General features: G+C 42.7%; 3 protein-coding genes across 19 annotated transcripts in view; 2 read left to right on the forward strand and 1 right to left on the reverse strand.

Annotated features, from left to right (window-relative positions):
* Positions 1-1,853, forward strand: part of lhfpl2a (LHFPL tetraspan subfamily member 2a) — a 42,466-nt gene extending 40,613 nt beyond the window's left edge. For all 10 annotated transcript variants that reach the window (XM_054757161.1, XM_054757162.1, XM_054757157.1 and 7 more), the window contains one exon: positions 1,025-1,853. In XM_054757161.1, the coding sequence (XP_054613136.1) occupies positions 1,025-1,281 (257 nt within the window). In that variant the 3' untranslated portion in view covers positions 1,282-1,853. The remainder of the gene's footprint in view (positions 1-1,024) is intronic.
* A 594-nt stretch (positions 1,854-2,447) lies between these two features.
* Positions 2,448-12,051, reverse strand: LOC129169742 (secretory carrier-associated membrane protein 1-like). 5 transcript variants are annotated; one of them, XM_054756434.1, is made up of 9 exons: positions 9,195-9,448; positions 8,943-9,026; positions 8,438-8,530; positions 8,238-8,370; positions 7,987-8,087; positions 7,521-7,680; positions 7,345-7,446; positions 5,519-5,636; positions 2,448-5,453 (listed from the first exon to the last, which is right to left on the reverse strand). In XM_054756434.1, the coding sequence occupies exons 1-9, from the start codon at positions 9,280-9,282 to the stop codon at positions 5,304-5,306; spliced, it is 1,029 nt and encodes a 342-aa protein (XP_054612409.1). In that variant the 5' UTR covers positions 9,283-9,448; the 3' UTR covers positions 2,448-5,303. The 5 variants fall into 5 exon arrangements, with proteins under 5 accessions (XP_054612409.1, XP_054612407.1, XP_054612411.1 ...); XM_054756436.1 differs by having other exon boundaries at positions 2,890-5,453; positions 7,959-8,087; positions 9,195-9,333; XM_054756437.1 differs by lacking the exon at positions 9,195-9,448 and adding an exon at positions 11,829-12,051 and having other exon boundaries at positions 3,054-5,453; positions 7,959-8,087.
* ap3b1a (adaptor related protein complex 3 subunit beta 1a) overlaps positions 11,786-26,363 on the forward strand; it is an 80,091-nt gene continuing 65,513 nt past the window's right edge. For 2 of the 4 annotated variants that reach the window (XM_054756426.1, XM_054756427.1), the window contains exons 1-4: positions 15,065-15,412; positions 17,629-17,704; positions 17,793-17,867; positions 20,019-20,114. In XM_054756426.1, the coding sequence (XP_054612401.1) occupies positions 15,174-15,412; positions 17,629-17,704; positions 17,793-17,867; positions 20,019-20,114 (486 nt within the window). In that variant the 5' untranslated portion in view covers positions 15,065-15,173. Of the gene's footprint in view, positions 12,486-15,064; positions 15,413-17,628; positions 17,705-17,792; positions 17,868-20,018; positions 20,115-26,363 lie in introns of those variants that run through there. The other 2 variants (XM_054756428.1, XM_054756429.1) reach the window with 2 other exon arrangements.

Here is a 26,363-nt window from a genome sequence, read left to right on the forward strand (position 1 = left end):
CCAAACTCAGCAGACGCCTTTAGGGGGCCGACGCACGTGCACGTGTAACATTTGAGCCAGATTGGTGGGAAAACATGGCCGCCATCACGCAGGAACGTCTTGGTGACGTCTTGCTGTAGAGACTTAGCGACGACTCGTCCATAAGTGGTTGCACGGTGCCACCATAAAGGTCGGCCATGTGTGTGTGCGTGTGTGCGTCAGTGTTAGCCGAGGAAGTGGGTCACGTTTACACAGGAAGTAACCCTTTCACCCGCTCGCTGGCCGACCTCACCGCCGTCCCTGCGGGAAAACCCCTCGGCTACCTTTTTCCTGATGTTGTCCACAAGCTTCCAGCTCCTCCTCCTCTTCCTCCTCTCTTGCTAGGAAATAGCATGTGAACTATTAGCATGTTAGCATCCTAGTCATTTGAAATGGCACGTACCTACGTGATGTGACGTAAAATCAACATAGATGATAGTTAGCACTTCCTGTATTATTTGTTATCTTGCTAGGCACTAGCATGCTAACTGTTAGCATGTTACCATTTCAGCCATTGTAGTAATTTGAAATGGTGAACGTAGATGATAGCATTATATTTGGTGCTAGAAGGCTAACTTACTCATTTGAAATAGCACATAGGCCCTACCTACATGGCATGGTGTAAAATCAGCATCGATGATAGCACTTTTGGCAGTGTGTGCTACCTTGCTAGGTGTTATCATGATAACTGTTAGCATTTCAGTCATTTTACTAATTTGAAATGGCACGTACTTTATGTGACATGTTCTAAAATCAACATAGATGATTTGTTAGCACTTTCGGTGCTAGGCGCTAGCTGGCTAAAAGTTAGCATGTTGCAATTTCAGCCTTTTTACTCATTTGAAATGGCACAATGATGTAAAACCTTTATGTGAGCACTTTCGATACTGTGTGCTATCTTGCTAGGTGCTAGCATGCTAACTGTGAGCATTTTAGCCATTTTACTCATTTCCTTCCATAGTTGTTGATGCAATGTTAAGCTAACGGGTCTTTGTCCTCGCCGCAGGTCTCTTCCTGATCCTGGGCCTGATGCTGTACCCCGCCGGCTGGGGTTCAGACAAAGTCCAGCTTTACTGCGGCCTGGACGCCGCCCCATACCGGGCGGGCCTGTGCTCCATGGGCTGGGCCTTCTACACGGCCATGGGCGGCACGGTGCTCACCTTCGTGTGCGCCGTCTTCTCCGCGCAGGCCGAGATCGCCACGTCCAGCGATAAGGTGCAGGAGGAGATCGAGGAGGGCAAGAGCCTCATTTGCCTCCTGTGAAGCTCCGACGCCAACGTTGCTGACCACTAAAGACGCCGGGCGGGAGGAAGCTAGCGGAGCCTTGTCATTGCCGGCCTCCTGCCACCGGGGGGCCACCTTGAGAGGATCCTGACTTTTGTACATACAGTAGCTGTGATGATTGCCGGCTTTCGTGTCTTCACCGAGGGAACCACCACTCCGCCAAAATAAAACTACTCACCTCAAGAGTGGACAAATGGAGCTTCCAGAATGTAATGTGTGTGCGTGTGTGTGTGTGTGTGTGTGTGTGAGACCCTTGTAATGTATTGCCTGAGAGGACTCTTCAGTCGAACCGCATCCAAGCAGGTCGAGCATCATGAGAGAGGATGTGTCGCCATGGCAACCACCACTAAACCCCCCCTCCGTATCAGGGGCGGGGGGCTTGGGTCAGCATCAGCATTCCAAGAAGGACTTGTTTTTCTGCCCTATGAAGGACGTTTCTCTTGTTGCCTAGCGACCTGCTGTGTTGCCAACATGAGGTCAGTGCACAAAGACGTGATGACGTGTGTTTGCTGTTGGTCCGTGTGTGCAAGAATAAAAGACCAGAAGGGAAACCAGGAGGTTCTGTTTGGTTTCTTATCCGACGGGAAGGAGGGAGGAGACAAAGTAGGACACTCACTTTGGTCCTTGAACGTTCATTTTTTCCTTTATTACCAAAGATTTATTTTAAGACTCTTGAATTTATGTAACTGAATTTGTGTTTCAATTTTATGAATTTTTTTTTACATCAAATTATGCTAAAAAAAAAAACCCTACAGTGAATAAAATTTAATAAGAAAAATACTTGTGTTAAAAAAATCAATTAGTGAAAATATGTTGTTTTAAAATTTTGTTAATAAAAATTCAGTTTATCAGATAAAAAAAAATTCAGTGCAAATCCATTTGATGTTTCAAAACTCACACATGCTATTCCAGTTTTATTATTATTTATTCCAGGCTCTGAGACACAATCAATAAATTGAATTTAATTTCCTGGAAGCATTAAATATAAATACATTTTTTTTCCTTAATTTTTAATAAAGTGAATTTTAAAACACTTGTTTAGCACACTGAATTTTTAAACTCTGTATTTTAATATAGTGAATTTCAAAACACATTTTGCTTACAATTTAAATTTATTGAAATTTTCTGCATAAAACCATATAAAAAAAACCCCGCAAAATTAAAAGGCCAAAAATTCAGTTAAATACATTGAGTGTCTTTAAAAAAAAACTTTGGTAATAAAGAAACAAATGAACCTTCATATCAATTTAGTTTAGCTTCTTCTCTTTACATTTTGCCTTTTTGCTCTATTTTTCACATTTTTGGTTAGTTTTTTGGTTTACTGTGGGCCTAAAAAAACAAGCTGTGGGCTGCAGAAAACCCCTGGGCCGCATTTCGGACACCCCAGTTGGGTCATGTCCCATGCAGGTTTTTCAAAAGGAATTTTTTTTCCCCTGTAGTTTTTATCGTAAAAGGAAACCTGACAAGCAGTAGGACCAAGCGGAAAACGGCCGCTCAAACTGAAGCCCGTCTCCTTGAAGACCGATCACCAGCTCATCGATTGGTTCAGCCGATTTTTTTTTTTGCTAGCGTGTGATTGGTCGACCCTATTGTCACTCTATAAATGTCTGGATTAGCACAACGTAGTTTTGTGAGTTAGCCAGAGAGCCCCGTTTAACATCTGTTTAACATGTTGGACTTTTGTTCTGCCTAGTCACGTCATTTGAGTTTGTGCCTGTGTGCGCATGCCTACGTGTCTTTAAAATGGACTTTTGGTCCATGATGGCATCTATTAAGTTTTAGTGGTTAGCAAAAGATCCAAGACTTTTAAAATGTAGATTGAACACTAACGTCTATTTTTGCAACATTTCAGTTATCATGGTCGGTTCAACATTTATCTGGGTACAATATTTACTGTGTGCAATGTACACACTACAGTAAGTGTTGACGTTGGGCTTCGACGGCGTCACACATTGTGTAAATGCTGCTCTCTAGTGGCCAACTATTGCTAGTGCACCTTGGTCATATTGCATTACGAACAAGCTTGCTGGTATTTAGAGGCCGCTCACAGCTAAAAAAAAAACAGGAAACAAAGATACACTCACACGTTAAGTATACAAATGGTGCCCTCTAGTGGCTGACCGCCGCTAGTTCACCCTGGTTGGTTATACTGTACTGTATGCTGCTGCTTAGGAGCCGATCACAGTCAATTAAACCAGTATTAGAAATACAAATGATGTCTTAATATACTTTAGATATCACTTCAGACTATATGGCAATGCATTTATTATTAGTACCCATCGTGGAATTAGCTTCGAATTCTAATCATACTGACTTTTTTTTTGCTGTTTTCAATAGAAGAAAAATCAAAAAGTGTGGATAAGAACTTTTTTTTTACTCTTAATACAAGAACAGATATACACCGCTCACATCAGTCCATCGTGCAAATGAAGCCAAAAAAACAGAAACTCTTCATTTCCAACAAACAGAGGACAAAACATTCCAGTCAAAGAATACCTGTATATCATGTATATTTATTTTACGTGTTTTTTCACATTTTCATTGCCAGTATTTCTACTATTTGGACTCAATGCAGTGCTTTTTGCACATTTGCACATTATTACATTACATGCTAAAAGCCCTCGCTGGATACTTTTAGACTAGAGATTCACCATATCTTTTTTTTCCTGATACCAATAACTTTTTTAAATGTAGATGTAAGTGTCGTGTGTGCACACGTGGAGGTAAGAAGGACTGGAACAAACGAGGATGTGACCAAGTGTACCTGTTGAAATATCATGACATCACTACTATCAGGAGAACCAGAGTATAGATGGGGAGGAGCCACCTGCTGTGGCCCAGCAAGGTGCACTGTATTCGGGCACACGCTCCGAGCGGCCGCTGTGATGCCACGGAGGTCTCTGGCAAACTTTTTGCATGCCATGACACTTTTTGTGTGCCTGATGTTTGTTTCCGAGTGAGCCGAGGGGGCGTCACGACAGCACGTTAACGTCACAGGCAGGAGGAAAAAGGAGCGCTTGATTTGCTCACCTGCACAGTATGGGTAATCTCGACTCATTGGGCCATTCGTGATGGGTTACTGGAGGTATTTTTTCATGTTATCGGATTTATCGCTACGCCGTCATAATTCCCTGATGATCACGGTGCACGCCTATTGAAGACATTGGCTCACGTTTCCAGCAGGGAATCCAACTCACTGACCGTGTCGTCTTCCTTCTTTTAGTCCCACTTTCTAGAGTTTTTCCGACTTAATAAGACAGAGAGAGCATCCTGAGGCAAAGTGAGGTGAAGGTGCAGCCAGAAAGAAGGTTTCTACTGTAAAGTGCAGGCTTGCGTGGCTGCACCGGAAGGAAATAAGGGCCGGAGGACCAAACAAATACCCTTTTATTATTATTATTATTATTATTATTCAAAATAATCATTATTTGTTTTTTAATATTATAATACTAGTAAATAATTATACATTTGATTAATTATAAAAGTTTCCGGCTGGGAACATGTGGCTTTAAAGGACACTTGAACAGCTTCACTTTGATTCGATTCGAATGAGAAATGATCAAGTATAAATGACATCAAATGCTATTTTTTAAAATCCTGTCATTTAAATTATTTTATTTTCAGGGTTTAGACAACCATTTCGAACTTTCTTTAAAAATAAATCTATGAACGTTAAATGATGTTCATAACAGAACGCACAGCATTCAGTTAGTGTAATACACCACCGCACCGCCGGGGGCAGCAGAGGTACATATACAGTTTCTTAGCGGACAATTGGTGTCATTTTCTAATGTTAAATAAGGGAAGTAGTGATTAGAAATGCAAGTGGAAAGATGAGGCAGGCAGTCACACACACACACACACACACACACACACACACACACACACACACACACACACACACACACACACACACACACAATCAGTTAGTTGAACGACACGTTGGCGGCGTGGTCGCCTGTTTGATTCCCTCGCTCGGGTTGCGGCGTCAGGAGAAGAAGCGCTCAGATCTGCTCCCTGAAGGCTCCCTGGGCCGCCCTGGAGGTGGCGCTGGCGGCGGCCGTCTGCACCGTCTTGTTGGACATCACCTCCGTGGCGAACTCCTGCTGGGCCTTCTGGAAGCTGGCGCCGGTGGTGCGGTACATGGCGTGGACCTGGCGGGGGAGGGGCGGAGGTTTCAAAGAAGACACGGGCGTGGCAAGGCGGATTCGACTCGTACCTTTTTGAACATGATGAGCGACATGACCACCAGCGAGGTGAAGAGGGCGGCGATGAGGATCATCAGGGCGCCGATCGCCACGTTAGTGTTGAGGACGACCAGAGCAGAGATCCACCCGCTGGTAGGACGGCAGAACGTGGACAAAAAAAGTCAAAGGATGGCAGATAAGCGACAAACGCTGACGAGAGACGAGCGGCGCCGCCCTTGTTTGCTCTCGCTTAGGCGCGACTACGCTGCACTAACTTAGTCCTTTCCCCTCGTTTCTACTCAGATGCAGAGAGTACCAGGCACCAACATGAGAACTGCGGTATGACGACACGATAAAAATGCGTTTGTATCGTTTTTTTTCTAATTATTGAAATCGATTTTTATAACAATAAATTTCAGTAACAAAATGTAAAAAACAAACGGTATTTCAAATATTTAAAATCTAATATTTTCTACTTAAACAAAATATACATAATGATATACCATACTATTTTATTTCCAAACAAGATTTTAATTACACAATTATTTGATATATTTTTAAGTAAACAAAATCAATTAAGCATTTTTTATTTTAAATTAAATGTTTAACAAATATTCAATAAAATTAGAAACGTTAAAAAAAGCAAAAATATTTCAAATCTAATATTTTGTACATTTTAAAAAATATATAATATACAGTATATATCTAATAAAATACATTTGTATTTTATTTCCAACATGCATGTCGATGGCCATGTTAAACATTTGATTTAGTTTATTATATTTTTTCTAATTATTTCATTTTTTTTATTACAAACATTTTTAATTTATAATTAAAGATTTAAATATTCAAGAAAATAAATTTTGTAACAAAATGAAAAAAAACAGTGAAAATATTTAAAATGTAATATTTTGTACTTAAAAAAAAATATATATATATATATAATAAAATACACTTGTATTTTGTTTCCATACATGCATGTCTATGCCACATTAAACATGGGAACATTTTATTTGAATTATACAAGTATGTGCTATATTTAATAATTATTTAAGTATGATACAAATATTCATACATGTTTTTTTGAAATGTTTTAAACAAAATCATTTAAACATTTTTATTTTCTAATTAGACTAACAAATATTCAATAAAATACATTTAGCAAGAAAACACAAAAATAATATTTTGTACCTTTTAAAAACCATAAAATGTTAAAGAAATGCATTTTACTCTAACAAAATATATATTTTATTTTGTAATTAAGTGTTTTTAAACTATCCTAAAAATATAGCAATTTTTTTTAAGTCTGAAAAATGTAGCAATGTAATTCTGAATATAATGAAACAAATCTATTTTATTTAATTAGCTGCATTTCTGTCCTGGTACTGACTATCTATATATCTATATCTATATCTATATCTATATCTATATCTATATTTATTTATTTTAATAATGAATAAGTAGTTATAAACAGGCAACCAAATAAATAGCCAACAACAAAAATAATATACTGTATATTATGATGATGATGCTGATATACTGTATATTATGATATTTGTTGAATATGTGATGGTATTTTCCTCTGATAAAATACCTAATAATGATTCAAGAGTGATACAATGTGGAACTTTTTTCCCGTGTAAAAGTCAATCACGATAGGACAGAATGTTCATGAACTGGAGAGGTGTGGCGTCTATCAAAAGACATGATTGGATGTGAACGACCCCCAGAGAGACATACTGTATTATGGACATCATGACAAAGTAGTGCAGCGCGTGCAGAACGGCGTCTTCTACGAGCATGTTTGTGTTTCATGTTGCGAGCGGCGAGCATACGCGTCTTCTAAAAGGGTTCCTACCATGCGCCCCACCCGGTGAAGCCCACGGTTTGGACAACGTAGACGCCCACCTGGCAGACGTAGACGAAGAAGAAAATAAAAAAGCTGAAGGAGCTGTCACTCCTGTGGCCAAAGAGAAGAAGGAAAGAAAATGAGCGACGCACGAAGGGAAGGACGCTCGGATGAGCGTCACCCACCTGAAGGCTCCGTAGACGGGCCGGTACCAGCACACAAAGGAGCAAGGTGTGAAGAGCAGGAACCAGAGGATGGCCATGCCAAAGTCCATGCCGCGTGACGAGTCCACGCAGAACCAGGCCAGGCAGCCCACCAGGTTGGCCAGCAGCGTCCCCGTGTGGACTGGAGGACAAAGACACTTTGGTATGTACCTTCCAGGACCTTTTGTGACACACTACTCATCTGCTGTGCCTAACACATCGCTTCGACATCGCCGCGCTGTGAAATGTGACATGAACTTGCTGTTTCAACTCTGTCATGTGACGCGGCCAGCAGAACACATGACTGGCCCGCACGGCCGCACCGTGTGATCCCACCATGCGTCAGTCACATGGTGCCTGTGGCTGCTGCTGCTGCTACGGTACGTCTGCTAGTTGTCATGAAGTTGGAAAAGCACGCACACATCCACAGGTAGTACATGATCTTCACCGTCTTCTGGTACTCCACCGGAATGTCCACCGTGATGTCCTGGTAGAAACACGGACCCACCGGGAACTTGTCTGGCAGCGGGGGCCAGTTCTTTTTCCTGCCTGCATCGCACGCACGCACACATAGATAGATAGACAGATAGAAATAGATGAATTTATTTGCAAGAGTAAAAAAGGCACGCTGACTGTCCATATCCACATAGAAGTGAAACAGATAGAAATATGGACGTGTAGACATAGATACAGGCAGACCTCCAGAGGCAGAGAGCGACTGCATCTCTCGCTCTCGTCGGTCCAGTTCTGCAGCCTTCCTCTCCAGCTCCTCCTGCCTCCTCAGCAGCTCGCCGGCGCCCCCTGTCGGCGGCGGTGGCGGTTCCGGAGCGCCCTGCGGAGGTCAGAGTTCGTGTGAGCCCAACATGCATCGCAGGTGAAAGATGGTGGTGGTGTGCTACCTGTGTCCGAGGCTGCGAGTAGAGCGGAGGCTCCTCTGTGGGCTTCATGATGGCGGGCTGCGTGGGAACGCCGGGCTTGGCCGCCATTGTTGTCTAAACGGGCAAACGTGTGACACTGTCACCAACGCATCTCTTCAAAAAGTCAAGATTTGCAAAAAAAAAAAAAAAAAAAAAAAAAAAAAATCAAGTGGTCGTAGTGGCAACCATCTCTACGTATATACTTTCTAACTATATACTGTATGTCTATATCATCATTATTATATCATATTATTTATTATCATTACTTATACCAGAATTATTGATTTGAAAATAAACTTGCATTGTTTGACTTTAAAACCAGAAGATGCCCAGTGGGGTGTGAGGTGGTCTACAACCTCGTTTAGTCTTGTGAACTTGTCGGATTTCTTTTCCACAGCTCTCGTAGTGGACGCCATCAGATTGTGTAGCCATAACTTTTAAGATTTAAGATTAGCAACCGGAATGCCAAAAAGAAAAAAAAACTCACCGTTTTGGAGTCGGTGAAGGGATTGTACTCGTCTAACGCTGCCGTCGCCGCAGCCGTCTGTCTTGCTTGTGTCACCGACGAATCCTGCAACAAAGTGGAAAGAGGACTTTATGAGTCCGCCAGGCTGGGTCCCCGTGTCGTCTGGAATTGAAAGGTGTCCATGAACGCGTGTGTGGCACACAGCCTGTTTTAAGAGAAGTCCAAGACAGTGAATGGAAGCAACAAATGCAACACGTCCTCATGCTACGCTACCTTGCTTCCCATCTCCCAGCTTGATGCACACTAGCCTAGCATCAGCCGTCAGTGCACCACTTTGCTCCCAAGTGATGCCGGGGAGCATTCCTCTCTTCCCTGTTGATACCCCCTCACTCTATTACACACACACGCACGCACGCACGCACACGCATTCATGCATGCACGCAGGCTGCAGCTTGTCACCAGACCGGCCTCCTACATAATTCACACTGCCTCGCTGTGAAACTTTAATCTTTCCGTACTGCAGCAGCATTCATCCTTCCATCCTTCCAATATTGTCATGGGGACTCGCTGGCCTCGTTTGTGGAGAAAGTGGGCCGAGAGCCAGTTGACGGGGTGGGCACTTTGTGTGGCATGCGCCCGAGGTGGGGGGGGGCTCGCTTGCACATGGCACCGCCATGCTAGCATATGCCACGCGAGCACCGCTCCTCCTCGGGCACATGCCACGGCGGGCCTGGAGGGCTCGCGTTCACCGTGTCAGTGTGTTAAAGCGAGGAGGGTGTGAATAATTTACGTGGCACGCATGTGGAAACCAGGCCACCAACACGAGAACGTTTATTTAAAATAATAAAACAAACAGAATAATGTAAAAACTCATAACTATGTATACTTTTTAACTCCAATAATGGTTTGGAGTGCATGAGAAAGTGGAAAGGAAATCCCCTCTTTGACCACATGAAGTATATTGTACGGCACTGCAGCAACAGAACCAATGTTGTAATAACGGTAATGCCATTTTGTGGAGGTAATAAAAAAAAAGCAACATCAGTAAGTTGCCTACAGCCGCAGCTGTTCATTCACACCCATGTTTTTTTTGACCAGACGTTGCCATGCTCATTAAGAGGCTATTTTTGTAAAAAAGATTCTGCCAAATAAAAAGCATAACACTCAGGAACATCGTCTGATGTTCGCTGAAATGTCATCTTGTGCGATGCGCAAACAAAATGCACCAACATGCGATCTCATTTTGTTGTTTTTACTTAACGAGCTTCATCATGCACAAAACACCATTTTACTCGAGGACTCAGGCTGCACCGTCGTCAGCATGACAGCCAACACGTCGTCGGCCAGGGCGAGTTGGCTCCACTGCCCCGGCCGACGAGGCACGCCGAATGTCATTGCATCCATTAAAGACTTTTCTTTTTTTGGCTGAATCATGCAGCTTTCACTTTCAACTCGTCTTATTGTTGTTTCTACAATTACCAGTGGTTAACTTCTTTTCACGCTTTGTTTGAAAGCTGTGACGTCTTCAGGTAAGTTAATGGTACAATAAGTCCTGGGAGGTGTCTATCTACACATAAATCATCAGTTGTCATTTACAAATGTTTGAAAGAGTTTTTATGGCCAACATTACTATCTTAAGCGATATTCAAGCATCACCCTTATTTAATGAAGCCATAATTTAATCAGAATAACATCTTGTTCGCTAGTCTGCAGTAGGAAGGACGGATTTACAGCATAAATGACGGATCAAGGTCTATCTAACATAAAAATATTCATGGTGTGTCATTGAAAGACACAATAAACTCACACAATAATGTTGTCCAAGCCTGAGTAAACGAGTAAACTGTGAGTTCCTGCCTCTTCTTTTGTCTTCAAGCAGCTTTTTTATCACAGCTGCAAACAGGACGTGGGCGTCAAAGCAGCAACGCTGTTTGGATAGTGCAAGTGGTAGCAATGCTAATGTGGCTATTTTAGCATCAGATATGTTATTGTTAGCTTCCAAGCCTTACCTGAAACGGATGGTTGAGTTCCGGGTCCGCGAAGGGGTTCCTGTCGTATGCCGACATTGTGCTACCTGGATCGGATTATATATGTAATTTACGACACACTGCGTAAATAAACAAAATCCTTCCCGGCACACTACAAACGGTGACACATTTAGGAAAAGTCCAGCGCTAACCGTGTAACACTGTCTTCAGAGACACTACCTACGAGAGACTAACCGCCACTCGACACTCTGTGAGTGTAATATAATCTGGACAAATGCGGAAGTGGTACATTTCGTCAAACTTTCAATGTTACATTTTATTCTGAAATGCTTTCTCGGTTATTCTACAAGAATTAACTAACTTGTTCTGTGTTGGGTCTACTATTAAAAATTATATTTGTAAAAATGAAAGCCACCTTAAACGGTATGTACTGGAATCAGAGATCTTTACGCTTGTCTATGTTGACAATATCAGTATACTCTTTTTTTCTGTTGTTGTTTTTTTTTGTTTATTAAGGACAGTGTGCAGTTTCATTAAAAAGATGTCTGCACCAGATTTAGCTCAGAGCTAATTTCCATCTGCAGTCCTCACATCATAAAATACAATACAAAAATACAATAAAGTGCAATGCAAATACAAGAGAGTACATATAAATACCAGGTACAAAAAATACAATAAAGTGAAATACAAGAAACCACATATAAAGACAAGGTACAATCGTTAAAAAGCTAGTGCAGGATAATATCGTAAAATATAAGCACTTCTGAAATAAACAATCTCAAAACAATTCTATATATTAACTAACATTTAAAGTGAGTGCATATTCATAAGTGCATGCAGGTAATAAACACACCCATATTTAGCAGCAAAGTCATTGAAACAAGTTGAACGCTTATAATAAACCTCTTTCATTACTTACTGTATATAAAGAGCAGCAGCTGTCGGATGGTACCCACGTATCAAGTATCTTTGTTCAGTGTCGCTTTGATTTAAAAAAAAAAATCTAAGGAACCTTATTTGTTGTAGTTCAAATTGGTATATAAGGCCAAATTTGAGTAAACCTCTGGCTGTAAGGCTATCTGAAGAACTACTCAAAAAGGTGTCACATGTTTGTATAATGCCGTCTTCTAACCTGTCATCATAGAAATACAATTACAAGATGGCGAGTAATTCTGGAAACCACAGGCTCACTGCTTCTAGTCAGGCACGAGCTATGTCGATAGTGCAACCCTCTGTCATGTGACACCAACTCCAGCTCTCACTTCCGGTACTGAGAGTTAAAATAAGTTGGACGAAAATCTCAGAGAAGTTTCCCCCTGCAGCAGTTTTCACGGCAGAAGCCACATCGAATTAACCGGAACATATAGTTGGCATTTCGTGGATTTGCGAGTGAAGTCAAACCGCTTCGCTTTTGGGTAGGAATTGTTTAAAAGCGGAACATGTCGACGAATGCTTTGTACAACGACCAAGGAGGAGCGGAGGCTGCCGTGGAGGCTGGCCAGGAGAGCACCCCGGCTGCCACCGCCTCCTCCACCACCGGGGCAGCCTTCGGGCTTTTCAGCGCTGACTTCAAAAAGTAAGTTAACATTTCACATGAAACTTTGTGTGCAGTGCTAGAAACGTGTGCGCCACGTTGACAGGCGTTTTAGCAGCCAGCGGTGCAAGCCCATCAATCTAGCCAGCAACAGTTAGCCGCTCAACTTGTGTCAAATGTGTAAAGTCGAGACGATTTTTCATTTCATAGTTATGAACTCTTATGCTGGCTAACTCAATCGTAACGTGCGTTCACACAATGTTGTTGTGCTTCCTAATAGCATGACACTTATGAATGACAGTTTCTGTATACATGATGCTATCAAACAACAAACTACCCGTCTTACGCCAAAACACTCACCTAACTTCAGACAAGCAAAGCACTGTTGTCATGACATGGAGTATGGAAGATCATAGCGCATACTCCGGTTGCTATACACAGCACGGTATCTAGGGCTTGCTATTATATGTTGTGATGTATCCATGTCAAGAACTGTGCAATAAGGCGTGCAAAGATTAGCTAAATTATGCGTTTGCCGGATTTCATTTCGGATCAATTTCACTGTTTTCGTGTTGTTATTAATTATTACTGCAACTAAACTAGATAAACAGGATTTAGCCAAAGATTTGAGTGTGATTTGTTTAGTGATGTGTTTGCTTTGCTTTCACTACGTTCACAGCAATCTGTTGTCACGTCACCTTTCTGCCGCTAGAGGGCAATGGACTTTTTATCGTCTTTACTGAAGTTCATGCAGTTGAACTAAGAAAATGACATGAAATCCATATGAATGGAAAGGTTTAATGTTTATATTGATGGGTGTATATTATTTTATTCATGACTGCCATAAATGGGGTGTTTATGGACCTAAAGCCAGAGGTCCCCAACGTTTTTTGACCCACGGACCGGCTTGCAAATCTCCGGGGGGGGGGGTCGTACATTATAGCGATCTAATTTATCATATTTATCATATTTATCATATTTTTTATGTATTGTGTAAAACTGAGACATGAATAACAGCAAACTAAAAGCACAAAATGAATGCCGACCCACCATCCACCAGTTCACGCCTGGAGTTTTTCCAGAGAGATGATGACATGGCTGTTTGACGTGTGTGCTAAAAGGCAGTGCTAGCATGAATTACCTTGAGACAAATGTGCACATTAGCACTCAATAAGTCATCCAAACTTACCTTCATGCATTCCCACAAAGTATCAGCATTTACATCAAATATGAGGTACAAATACAGTAGTAGTCTATCTGTGCGGCATGAGATAAAGTTAGCACACCCACAATGTACATGCGTCAAGTGAGACAGATGTAACAGAGAGAATCCGGCCACTTTTCAAAATAAAACATTTTTTTTAAATCATAGAAATTATTTCTTCTTTCTTTGCGGCCCGGTACCAAATGACCCAAATGCCCGGGGGTTGGGGACCACTGCCTAAAGCTATAGATATTTTTGTTATGTGAAAACTCACTTCAGTCGTCCCTGGTTTATAGTGGTTAATTGGTTCCAGACCCGACTGTGATGAATAAATATACTGTAGTTAGTAGGTAGACCATAGAAAACCTGTTTATTACACTCTAAGTACGTTTGTAGCATTATTAGAGCCCTGTAAACATGAAATAACACCCCTATAGTCACCTTTACACGCCTCTTATTCATTGTTTACACTGAATTGCGCAACTATTATGCTACTCTAGCTCTAGATGGCTGCTAGATAGCAAGCTAGCGAACTAACCAGTTTGCCTCGAATGTATTTCTTTTAAAATGGTTTCAAACAGAGTGGAGAAGGAGGACAAAGTAAGAAGCCACGAACTTACCACTTCCACACGGAATGGGAGGAGGACCTTTTTTCACTCAGCATCCATGGCTGGCTACATGGAGTGCAAGGTAGGGTAATGTAATAAGGATGGATGTCTCATCCATGTTACATTACCGCCGCCTAGTGGCCAGAATACTATATATGACTTATGTTTTGATGAATAATAGACCACGAAAAACTTCTGAAAATCCGCGATATAGCGAGGGATGACTGTGTGTGTATATATAACAGCTTTTTTTGTAACTTTAATAAAGATTTGGAGTGCATGAGGAAGTGGCAAGTGGTAACACAGCAGCATCAGAACCAATGTTGTAATAGCAATAAGGAGCAAAGAATGAATGAATAAAATAAAAAAAACACATCAGGAGGTTGCCTACAGCCACAGTTGTTAATGCCAGTGTTGTTTGGCCTGGCGGTAGCTAATGAATAAATGTCTAAAATCTCCGAGCCTCCTCAGCACAACATCATGAGAGGTTTCAAACACAAACACTGCATTCATGTTCCCGGGTGCTTCCTGACATTCTTTCGATGATTGGGTCCTTGTGGTGCAGCCCAGGTGATGAAAAGTAGCTCAGTGTTCAGCCTCGGCAGCAGATAAGGCCCTCATGTTTACCTCTGGAGGGGTGTGAGTGATCAGAGACCGGCAGGAGGCGGAGTCATAGGGCAGAAGTCGCAAGGAATCACGTTTGTGAGTCATGGACCGCCTGCAGAAGAAGAAGCAAGGCAGCAGAATGACAAGCTGACAGGATCTTGTGACTTCATTTAGCAAATAAAGAGGAAGGGAGCAGTGAGTGTTTCTTCACCCTTGTGACAGTTTGGAAGCACACACAGTGCAAACAAAGCCGGGAGAGCAGCAGCGCACACAGCCTCAAGCAGCGGCAGAAGCTCAACTTACTTTGTCTGGATGTACTCTCTCGGGGCTCCAGAAGGAACACCCTCCTCCAGCCAGAAGATCTTGGTCTCCTGGACGGACGGCTGCATGGACGTGAACTTGTTGTCTTTACGCTCGGAGGCCGCCGGCGCCGTCAGGACGGCGCTGACGTCGGCCGAGCACCTGCAGCTGTCTTTGAAGGCAGGGCTGAGTCAGGAAGAACGGGCCCTGACGCTCCACGCCGGTGGGGCCAAGAAGGCGCGCAACGACGGGTACGACTCCATTGTCTTCTAAGATGGGAAACTGCACTGCTGAGGCCACCTACTATCACGTCTTTCACCAGCATGGCAGTCAGTATACTGGAGACCATCATTAAGATCACGCACTATTTACAGAGGAGTTAAGAATGCAGAAAAAAGTTGGGGAAAAAAACACGTGGCTAATGTGCCTAACTTCCTAGTTTTGTGCACAACTGTTACGTAGTTTGTGCAAAAGCAACAAACAAAAGGCAATAAAAGTCTTTAGCACACCTAACTAGATCACTAGATGGCAATTCATGAGATCTTAGAGTGAAAAACATGTCCCATTAGTCAGCTAACCTTTGCTGCTGTATCACATTTCACTAAATGTACTTTATGAGGAAAATTACAGTGTTTTTTTTTTTTTTAAAGACCATCATTTAGATGGTATTATTTTTCCATTTTTGGTGCATGGTAGGCAAACATCCTTGCGGTGTGGGGTGTTTGGATTGGTTCTGCTGAGGAATGTTTGTGCATAAGAAGTCAGCATTGTCAGTCAGTTCACTGCTGGGGAATGATCTCCTGAGCAGAAGAGAGAACATTGTGCAGGTATACAAAGCTCCTGCACTGTGTGACAGCGTTAGCATTAGCTAAGGAATGAGCATTGGAATGAGTCACGCTGTTGCCGTGGTGACTCTATTGTTGTTGTTGTTGCTGTTATTTGGTTGGGTCAGGCTCCTCTTTTGCCGTCCCGTCCACGCGTACTGCGTCTTATCGGAGAGGCTGACACAGATGTTGCCCGTGTGGAAGTTTCACACTCTTGTCGGTCGATGAGTGAAGCGTTGACTGGCGAGGACAAACGGCTGATTCCTCGCCAGCTACAGTGGAACCTCCTGAAATGTTGAGAATATACGCACAGAACCTCACACATGAAGATTTCATGATGTAACAGTTTGACCCTGGACCAGACTATTTCTGTAGTTGTTATGTCCTGTGTGAAAATTGGATGTCATCACATTTGGAAGTTTGGGAAAATTGAAAATTGTTGTGCTGCGATTCAGCGAATAAATAAAATGGAGGGGCAATGGCTATCGGTCCGAAATCAGCAAAGAAAGTAGCGTGAGCCCTCGTTTCTGGCGGTTAATTCCACACCCGACTGTGATTTTCTGCCAAGTAGGAGTCCTTATTTATAAATTGAATATTTTCAAAGTTATAGAGCATAAAAACCTGTTTATGACCTTCTAAATGTGGCTTTTAATATTACTAGAGGCCTCCAGACATTACTAACACCCCTATAGTCACCTTTTACCCTCTCATTACCCAATATAGTGGACATGATAAGAGATATAAGACATAGAAAACCTGTTTACCACTTTCTAAATACACTTTTTAACATTAGAGCCCTCTAGACATGAAATAACACCCCTACAGTCACCTTTCAACTTTTACTACTATTACCCGATGTAGTAGACATAATCAGAGAAAATAAGACTTATAAGTCAAACAAATCATGTTTTCCACCTTTTTAAATATGCTTTTTAACATGATTATATACTCTAACTATGAAAATATTCCATTTATAAGTAAGTAATCCTATTTTGCTGAAATTCACTTGGCTGGAACCAATTAATCATGATAAAGGAGGGATTACTGTAATTGTGTACCTTCTGCCATCTAGTGGAGAAACATGTAATTGCTCAGCCTGTCACTATACAGTCATTGAAAAAATGATTCGAGCACCCTTGTTTCTTCATTTTCTTGTTCATTTGAATGCCTGATACAATTAAAGGTACATTTTCCTTTGGACAAATATAACAATGACAACAAAAATAGCCCATAAAAGTTACATTTTTGGGCAGTACAATGCTACAGCTATTCATATAAGAAACTTTATAATTGGTTTTGGTTATTATCAAAAAAAGCATGGACGTTGCTAGATATCAGCTCTTAAATGAACCTCTTATGAGTTATATTTGTTATCATCATTATATTTGTCCAAACAAATGTACCTTTTAGTTGTAGCGGGCATTAAAATGGATCAACAACCTGAAGAAACAAAGGTGCGCTAATCATTTTTCCATGACTGCATGTTTACACAGATGAGCAGAGACACGTTACTTGTACTGAATGAATCATAATTTTAAGACCAATTTGGTGAAGTGGGATCATTTGTCTGATCTCTTGTGCTGCGGCACGCCGCTTGCGAATCACTGCTTGAGTACGAGTATTTACTCTCCTTCTGCCCTCAGGAATGAAGACCTTAAAGAAATGCTGGAGAGCAACAAGGAATCGCTGAAACTGGAGGCCATGAAAAGGATCGTTGGGGTGAGTACAGAATGAGTTAAAAAAAAAAATTTTTACGATGTAATATATAAACAATAAAAGCTAAAGTGGTAAGATTTTTCTTTGTCAGCTGATCGCCAAAGGAAAGAATGCATCTGAGCTGTTCCCCGCCGTGGTGAAGAACGTGGCGAGTAAGAACATTGAGGTATGCTACTTTTGAGGCTGGTCTGTGTACTTCATGGCATCTATGGAGATCAGATGGTGATACCTTCACTCCCGCCCTCTGCGGGTTGTTGCTCATGTCACTAACTGTTGCTTTAAGGCACATGTGTCAAACTGGTGCCCTGGAGGGCTGAGACGCTGCAGGTTTTCTCTCCAACCAGTTTCTTCAGCAGGTGATTTAATTGATGAGCTCCTTCCCTCAAGCTGAAGGTGTTGATCATTAAAATCACCTGCTTTAGTGACTGGCTGGAAAGAAAACCTGCAGTGTCTCGGCGCTCCATGGCACAAGTTTGACACCCCTGCTTTAGGGTCTCTCTGTGTTGTGATGTTTTTCTTGGTCTGCCTGTTCTATGTCCGTTACTTAGCACACGCTTCTGATTGATTTTCCATCTTCTCTCAGATTCACAATTGCTAGTTTTTCACCCATGCACTGCACTCTGGTTTTCTTGTTGTTTTCACCTCTAAATGCAGTCTCCACAGGCAAAACCTATCCTACCAGATGTGAAAGCGAGCCGTTACCTTTTTATAAAAGGGGGTCACCACTTAATAACCATGAGAAAATGTGGCTCCCAGGAGGAGACAGATTGAGAGGATCTTTTTTTTTTTTTCCCCCTGTTCTGTCCAGCCTTAAAAGCAGATAGAATTGTAGATCTAAATACCGTCAAGTGCTCAACAGATTTACTCTGCCAGGGAGAAGTGTGATATACACTTCCCCTGTCATACAAAATTTATTCGACCTTGATGCTTGTTATAAAGCACATTAGGAGCGACCGGACCGGAGCAGGAGGGGACAGAGAAGAAGAGAAAAGGAAACGGGGGGGGAACAAGAGGGGGACAAAAACAAAAAAAGAGAGACAAGAGACAAGGACAACAGCAGCAACAACAACAATAATGACAGAACAACAGAAACATACAGAACGACATCAGCAAATAAATGTCTGTGACAACTATAAAGACGAACAGGGACATAAGGACAAAGGACAAAACAATATCAACAACCACAATGACAAAGCTGTCAATGACAATCACACATAATAGTAGTCATGAAATGATGAACTATGATAGTGATCACAATGACAATACTGCATTGAAACAGTCACACATAATTGTAGTAATGAAATGATGAACTATGATAGTGATCACAATGATAATACTGCATTGAAACAGTCACACATAATTGTAGTAATGAAATGATTATCCATGATAGTGAACAGAATGAAAAGTACTGTAATGCACATCATTGTAAAAAAAAAAAAAAAAATACATATATATTAATAGAGGGCACCCCCCCCCCCCACATACGATCCAGAACCCAGGCGCGGAGAGCGCGGACCGCCGGGGAGCAGGAAGACACCAGGCCACACCCTCCCATGAGAGAGGATCTTTATGAATTTATTTATGACTAAATTAGCCATTTGCTCAGGTAAAAGCTATAGCAGAGCCAATGAATTGACATTATATACAAAATAATAACAACAGCGACTGAAGGGAGACGTCTTTCCCCTTGACCTCTGGCTTTCTGAAAATCTGGCCCCCTGAACACACAAGACGACTTGAGTATCAACCCCTGCCGTAGCGGCTTGAAAGTAGGATTGCAACTATAGGTGGCACCCTGGAGCAGGAAAAACACAACATACATTTCTTTGTGCTTCTTAAAATCTCCTAGCAATCAATTTTCAAGTTAGTTGTGTGACCACAGACTTTATGGTGAGCAATAATTCCACCAGTAATGACCAAAATGATGATGGAGAACCTGCAAGTGTCAATATTGGAAGTACAGCGCCGATTACTCTTCAAAGTGTAACCTTCCGCCTGTCCTCCACCTGAAATGAGCTTGTTATGCAAGTCGTTATTTTTCATGACAGCTTCTTTCGGGGTTTCATCAACTTTTTTTTGGTTCCCTCGCTGCTTCACTCTTGAGAGCAGGACAAAACGTGAGGGGCTGGAAGCCAGAAGGTCCTCACCACAGGACTAAATGTTTCCCACTTTATTAAATGTGTACTGAAACAGCATTTGGGTGCAAAGTGTGCAGCGCAGAACAGGAACAGCGAATCTCTGTCTTCCTCTTGAAATAATAAACGGCTCAAGGAAGGTCGTCCTGGTTCTTATGTTGTCAACGTGTTGTCTTTGGCAGCTGAAGAAGCTGTTGTATGTGTACCTGGTGAGGTACGCCGAAGAGCAGCAGGACCTGGCTCTGCTCTCCATCAGCACTTTCCAGCGGGCCCTGAAGGTAACGGCTTTTCTTCTAAGGCGCCCTATTGCCCTGCAGGCTGCCTTCCTGCTGTGTTAAGTGGAAGGATGTCAGTACTTGGCTGAAACCAGTAGAGGGTACAATTAACTAGTTTGCTGCCGGAATGGGCTGATGTAACAACTGCAAGCAAACGTACTCTGTTTGCGGGCCGGTTTAACTGAAACAATTGCAAGGTTTTTTTGTAAATACAGTAACCCTTCACCACTCAGCACTTAGAATTTTGCGTTTTTTCATAACTTCCTGTCCGCACCCCCACTCAGCTCCCCTAGCATCGGAACACATTTACAGCAACACACAAGCATAAGGTTAATTTATTTCTTATTTTCTCTATTGCGATTGATGAGTGTAAAGGTGACTATAGGGGTGTTAGTTCATGTCTAGACGGCTGCAATAATGCTAAAAGTGTATTTAGAAGGTCGTAAACAGGTTTCCTCTGCTTTAACTCCGAAAATATTCCATTTATAAATAAGGAATCGGTCGGGTCTGGAACCAATTAATTGCCATAAAGGAAGGATTACTATATTGCGATACCATCAACAGGCTGCTCAGCAGTGGATGGAGTGGGGTTCCCTAGGCTGGCAAAGTTAGTTGGTCAATATGTTTACAATATCACCCCACAGTGTATTATCAGCAACAAGTGGCATTTGGATGGACTTGCTTCATTTTGGTGTTTTTTTTTTTTTATGCAAATGGTGTTAGCTCTGAGCCTCAGTATCCACTTCCGTTGTATTTTTTGTTACAGTGACACAATACATTTTCGATCATTAGTGTTCGACTAATTTATGATTTATTTCCACTCATGCATGATGGAATTAACCAATATATAAATGGATTCACCAATTTTGTATTATTATCATCATTATTATTACTATGCGAGAACAACGCTGAAAACCCACAGCATTTCCGTGTGTGGAATTAAATTATGGAACGGATTGAGTAAAGAACTCAAACAATGTACAGAGATGAGCAAATTCAAAAAACAATACAAGCAGTTGATGTTTGCCAAATACAAGGCAGAAGAGTCCTGATTGTTCTGTCAGGTTTGTTATTTTATTTTATTTATTTATTTTTTTTTATTAATGAAATTTTATTTTTTATTTATTTATTTATTTATTTATTTTATTTTCTTTGTTGTGTTAAAAAAAAAAAAAGCTTTGTTCTTATTTATTTATTTAGTATGGTCATCATTATTATCATTATTATGAATGTTCTTTCTTTTTCGGGGGGAGGGCTATCTCACCGTTATCTATTATGTGTTATCCTATCACTGAAAACATGACATGGAAAGCAGGAAGTGAACAACATGTACTGTACAAGAGGTAGATTGGATGGGGGGTAGGATTAAATAAGCTTTGCTTCTTCCTACTCCTTTTGGACATGTGGAACTGTCAAAGAATGATTCATGAGATGTATTCCATTGTAACCTTCATGTTCAAATAAACTAAACCAAACCAAACCAAACCAAACTATTATCCATCCATCCATCTTGTACTGCTTATTCGAGATCAGGTCATGGGGGCAGCAGCCTAAGCAGGGAGGCCCAGATTTTCCTCTCCCCGGCCACTTCGTCCAGCTCCTCCCGGCAGATTCTGAGGCGTTCCCAGGCCAGTTGGGAGACATAGTCTCTCCAACGTGTCCTGGGTCTTCCCAGAGGTCTTCGACTGGTCGACTTGCCCTGAACACCTCCCCAGGGAGGCAACCGGGAGGCATCCCGACCAGATGCCCAAGCCACCTCATCTGGCTCCTCTCAGTGCGGAGGAGTAGCGGTTCTACTCAGAGTCTTTCCCGGATGACAGTGCTTCTCACCTTATCTCGAAGGGAGAGCCCAGCCACCCTACGGCGAAAACTCATTTCGGCCGCTTGTACTCGCCATCTTGTCCTTTCAATCACTACCCAAAGCTCATGACCATAGGTGAGGGTAGGAACGCAGACCGACTGCTAAATTGAGAGCTTTGCCTTTCGGCTCAGCTCCCTCTTCACCACAACAGACTGATGTTTGGTTTGGTTTGGTTTGGTTTAGTTTATTTGAACATGAAGGTTACAATGGAATACATCTCATGAATCATTCTTTGACAGTTCCACATGTCCAAATGAAGTAGGAAGAAGCAAAGCTTATTTAATCCTACCCCCCATCCATTCTACATCTAGTACAGTACTTGTTGTTCACTTCCTGCATTCCATGTCGTGTTTTCTGTGATAGTCAGGATAATACATAATAGATAACGGTAAGACAGCCCTCCCCCCCCAAAATTTTTTTTTTTTTTAAATTAAATATATATATACATATACATTAATAATAATAATAACAATAACAATAATTCATAAATAAATAAATAAAGAACATTTTTTTTATAAACCACAAAAATAAAAACATAACAAACCTGACAGAACAATCAGGACTCTTCTGCCTTGTATTTAGCAAACATCAACTGCTTGCATTGTTTTTTGAATTTGCTCATCTCTGTACATTGTTTTAGTTCCTTACTCAATCCGTTCCATAATTTAATTCCACACACGGAAATGCTGTGGGTTTTCAGCGTAGTTCTCGCGTATAAATGTTTTAAGTTTAATTTTCCACTAAGATCATATTTCTCCTCTCTGATTGAGAAATACTGTATGAGGTTTTTGGGTAACGAGTTGTTATTAACTTTAAACATTATTCTAGCGATTTGAAAGTGTACTAAATCTGCGAATTTTAATATCTGCGATTTTAAAAATAGAGGGTTTGTATGTTTTCTATACTTGGTATTGTGAATGATCCTTACAGATCTTTTTTGCAGTACAGTGAGTGAGTGAAGATTGCTTTTGTAATTATTACCCATATCTCCACACAATACATTAGATATGCTAATACTAAGGAACAGTACAGAGTGTGGAGTGATTTTTGGTCAAGAACATATTTTGCTTTATTCAATATTGAGATATTTCTCGCCACCTTTTGTTGTATATATTTAATATGAGATTTCCAACTCATTTTTTCATCTATTACAACCCCAAGGAATTTATATTCTTCCACTTTTTCAATATCCGTTCCATTAATTTGTATTTGGTCGTACGTATCCTTTCTGCTATTACCGAATAGCATTATTTTAGTTTTACTTAAATTCAGAGATAATCTGTTCCTATCAAATGTAGAGATGTAGAGACCACATCACTGCAGAAGCAGCACCAATTCGCTTGTCAATCTCGCGTTCCATCCTTCCCTCACTTGTGAACAAGACCCCGAGGTACCTAAACTCCTCCACTTGGGGCAGGATCTCATCCCCGACTCGGAGGTGGCACTCCACCCTCTTCCGAGCGAGAACCATGGACTCGGACTTGGAGGTGCTGATTCTCACACTCGGCTGCAAACCGATCCAGTGAAAGTTGAAGTTCACGGCTCCATGAAGCCAGCAGGAGCACATCATCTGCAAAAAGCAAAGACTCAATCCTGTAGCCACCAAACCAGAACCCCGCAACGCCCTGGCTGCACCTAGAAATTCTGTCCATAAAAATAATGAACAGAATTGCTGTCAAAGGGCAGCCCTGGCGGAGTCCAACCCTCACTGGAAATGGGTCCGACTTATTGCAGGTAATGCGAACCAAACTCTGACACGGGTCATACAGGGAACAAAGAGCCTGAATTAGCTGGTCCGATAGCCCATACTCCCAGAGTACTTCCCACAGAATTCCTCGAGGAACACGGTGGAATGCCTTCTCCAGGTCCACAAAACACATATAGACTGGTTGAGCAAATTCCCATGCACACCCTCAAGGACCCTGCTGAGAGTGTAGAGCTGCTCCACAGTTTCACGACCAGGATGAAAACCACACTGCTTCTCCTGAATCCGAGATTCAATTATTTGGCGAATCCTCCTCTCCAGCACCCCTGAATAGACCTGACCAAGGAGACTGAGGAGTGTGATTCCACAATAGTTGGAACACACCCTCCGGTCCCCCTTCTTAAAAAGGGGGACCACCATCCCCGTCTGCCCATCTAGAGGTACTTCCCCCGATGTCCACGCCATGCTGCCAACCAAGACACACCTACAGCGTCCATGGCCTTAATGAATTCTGGGCGGATCTCATCCACCCCCGGGGCCCTGCCACCGAGGAGCTTTTTGACAACCTCAGCAACCTCAGCCCCAGAGATAGGAGAGCCCACCGTGGAGTCCCCAGGCTCTACTTCCTCATAGGAAGATGTGTTGGTGGGATTGAGGAGGTCTTTGAAGTATTCTTTCCACCGATCCACAACATCCCGAGTCGAGGTCAGCAGCACACCATCCCCACCATACACGGTGTTGACTGTGCACTGCTTCCCCCTCCTGAGACGCCAAATGGTGGTCCAAAATGTCTTCGAAGCCGTCCAGAAGTCCTTCTCCATGGCTTCTCCGAACTCCTCCAATGTACAAATTTTTGCCTCAGCGACTGCCAGAGCCGCAGACCGCTTGGCCTGCCGATACCTGTCAGCTGCATACGGAGTCCCCTGAGCCAAAAAGGCCCGATAGGACTCCTTCTTCATCTTGACGGCATCCCTCACCACTGGTGTCCACCAACGGGTTCTGGGATTACCGCCATGACAGGCACTGACCACCTTACAGCTAAATGTTCCTTAATGACTAAATGTTTGACACCTCCCTGGGAACATGGTGGAAGCTCTCCCGGAGTTTGGAGTTGAAACTCCTTCTGACAGGGGACTCTGCCAGTCGTTCCCAGCAGACCCTCACAATACCTTTGGGCATGCCAGGTCTGACCAGCATCCTCCCCCACCATCGGAGCCAACTTACCACCAGGTGGTGATCAGTTGACAGCTCCGCCCCTCTCTTCACCCAAGTGTCCAAAACAGAGGGTGTCCTGGTGCCAAGTGCACATGTGGACACCCTTATGCTTGAACATAGTGTTTGTTACCAACAATCTGTGACAAGTCCAATAACATAGCACCGCTTTGGTTCAGATCAGGGGGGCCGTTTCTCCCAATCACGCCTCTCCAGGTCTCACTGTCGCTGCCAACGCGAGCGTTGAAGTCCCCCAGCAGAATCAAGGGAATCGCCTGAGGGAGAACTCTCCAGTACTTCCGCTAGAGACTCCAAAAAGGGTGGGTATTCTGAACTGCTGTTTGGCATAAGCACAAACAACAGTCAGGACCCGTCCCCCCACTCGAAGGCGGAGGGAAACTACCCTCTCGTTCACCGGGTTAAACTCCAACTTGCAGGCCACAAGTCGGAGCGCAACAAGAATTGTCACCCCTGCCCGTCGCCTCTCACTGCTGGCAAAGCCAGAGTGGAACAAGGTCCAACCCCTCTCAAGAGGACTGTTCCAGAGCCCTTGCTGTGCGTTGAGGTGAGTCCGACTATATCTAGCCGGAACTTCTCAACCTCATTCACCAGCTCAGGCTCTTTCCCTACCAGAGAGGTGACATTCCATGTCCCAAGAGCTAGTTTCTGTAGCTGAGGATTGGACCACCAAGGTCCCCGCCTTAGGCTGCCACCCAGCTCACTCTGCACCCGACCCCTTTGGCCCTTCCCATGAGTGGTGAGCTCATTGGAGGGGGTCGTCTCTTCAGCCTGTGCTCAGCCGGGCCCCATGGGCGTAGGCCTGGCCACCAGACGCCATCGTGCCCCTCCTCCAGGCCTGCGTCCAAAGGGGGGCCCCAGTGTCTCGCTTCCGGGCAAGGGAAAACGTGGCCCAATGTTTTTTATCGTCATAGAGGTCTATTGAGCTACTCTTTGTCCGGTCCCTCACCTAGGAGCTGTTTGTCGTGGGTGACCCTACCAGGGGCATAAAACCCCCTGACAACTTAGCTCCTAGGATCATCGGGACACGCAAACTCCTCCACCACAATGAGGTGGTTGCTCAGGGAGGAGATTATTGTTAATAATAATAATAATAATAATATTATTATTATTATTATTATTATTATTATTATTATTATTATTATTATTATTATTATTGTTAACCTGCACTTTGGAGCAATTGGAGACCTTGGAGAGATCAGTACTTGGCAGTGACCAGCAGAGGGTGCAATTAATTCAGGCCTGGCTCGTTGCTGCCAAAAATAAACAACAAATTTGGGGCAATTTTTCAATTAAACCAAAAAAAAAAGAAGTTATGAATACTACAACTACAATACAAACTGGTCAAAGGTGAACAGCGTGCGGTTCTCAGTAGCGTCATCACAAGGCATTTTTCACATGTTGACATGCTCATATGTAAATAGTTGTAACTCAGAGCCTCAGTTGGTTCTTTATT

The sequence above is a fragment of the Dunckerocampus dactyliophorus genome, chromosome 17 (assembly GCF_027744805.1).
Source record: "Dunckerocampus dactyliophorus isolate RoL2022-P2 chromosome 17, RoL_Ddac_1.1, whole genome shotgun sequence".
NCBI classification, from domain to species: Eukaryota; Metazoa; Chordata; class Actinopteri; order Syngnathiformes; family Syngnathidae; genus Dunckerocampus; species Dunckerocampus dactyliophorus.

What these genes read in the sequence shown, in the direction of transcription:
- LOC129169742 (XM_054756432.1), bottom strand. Translation starts at nt 9,282, where the DNA reads ATGCTCCCCGGCATCACTTGGGAGCAAAGTGGTGCACTGACGGCTGAT. An exon ending in TTCACCGGGTGGGGCGCATG is followed by an intron (nt 5,637 to 7,344) that starts GTAGGAACCCTT and finishes CCGTCCTACCAG; the next exon opens with CGGGTGGATCTCTGCTCTGG. An exon ending in CGCTCATCATGTTCAAAAAG is followed by an intron (nt 5,454 to 5,518) that starts GTACGAGTCGAA and finishes CTCCCCCGCCAG; the next exon opens with GTCCACGCCATGTACCGCAC.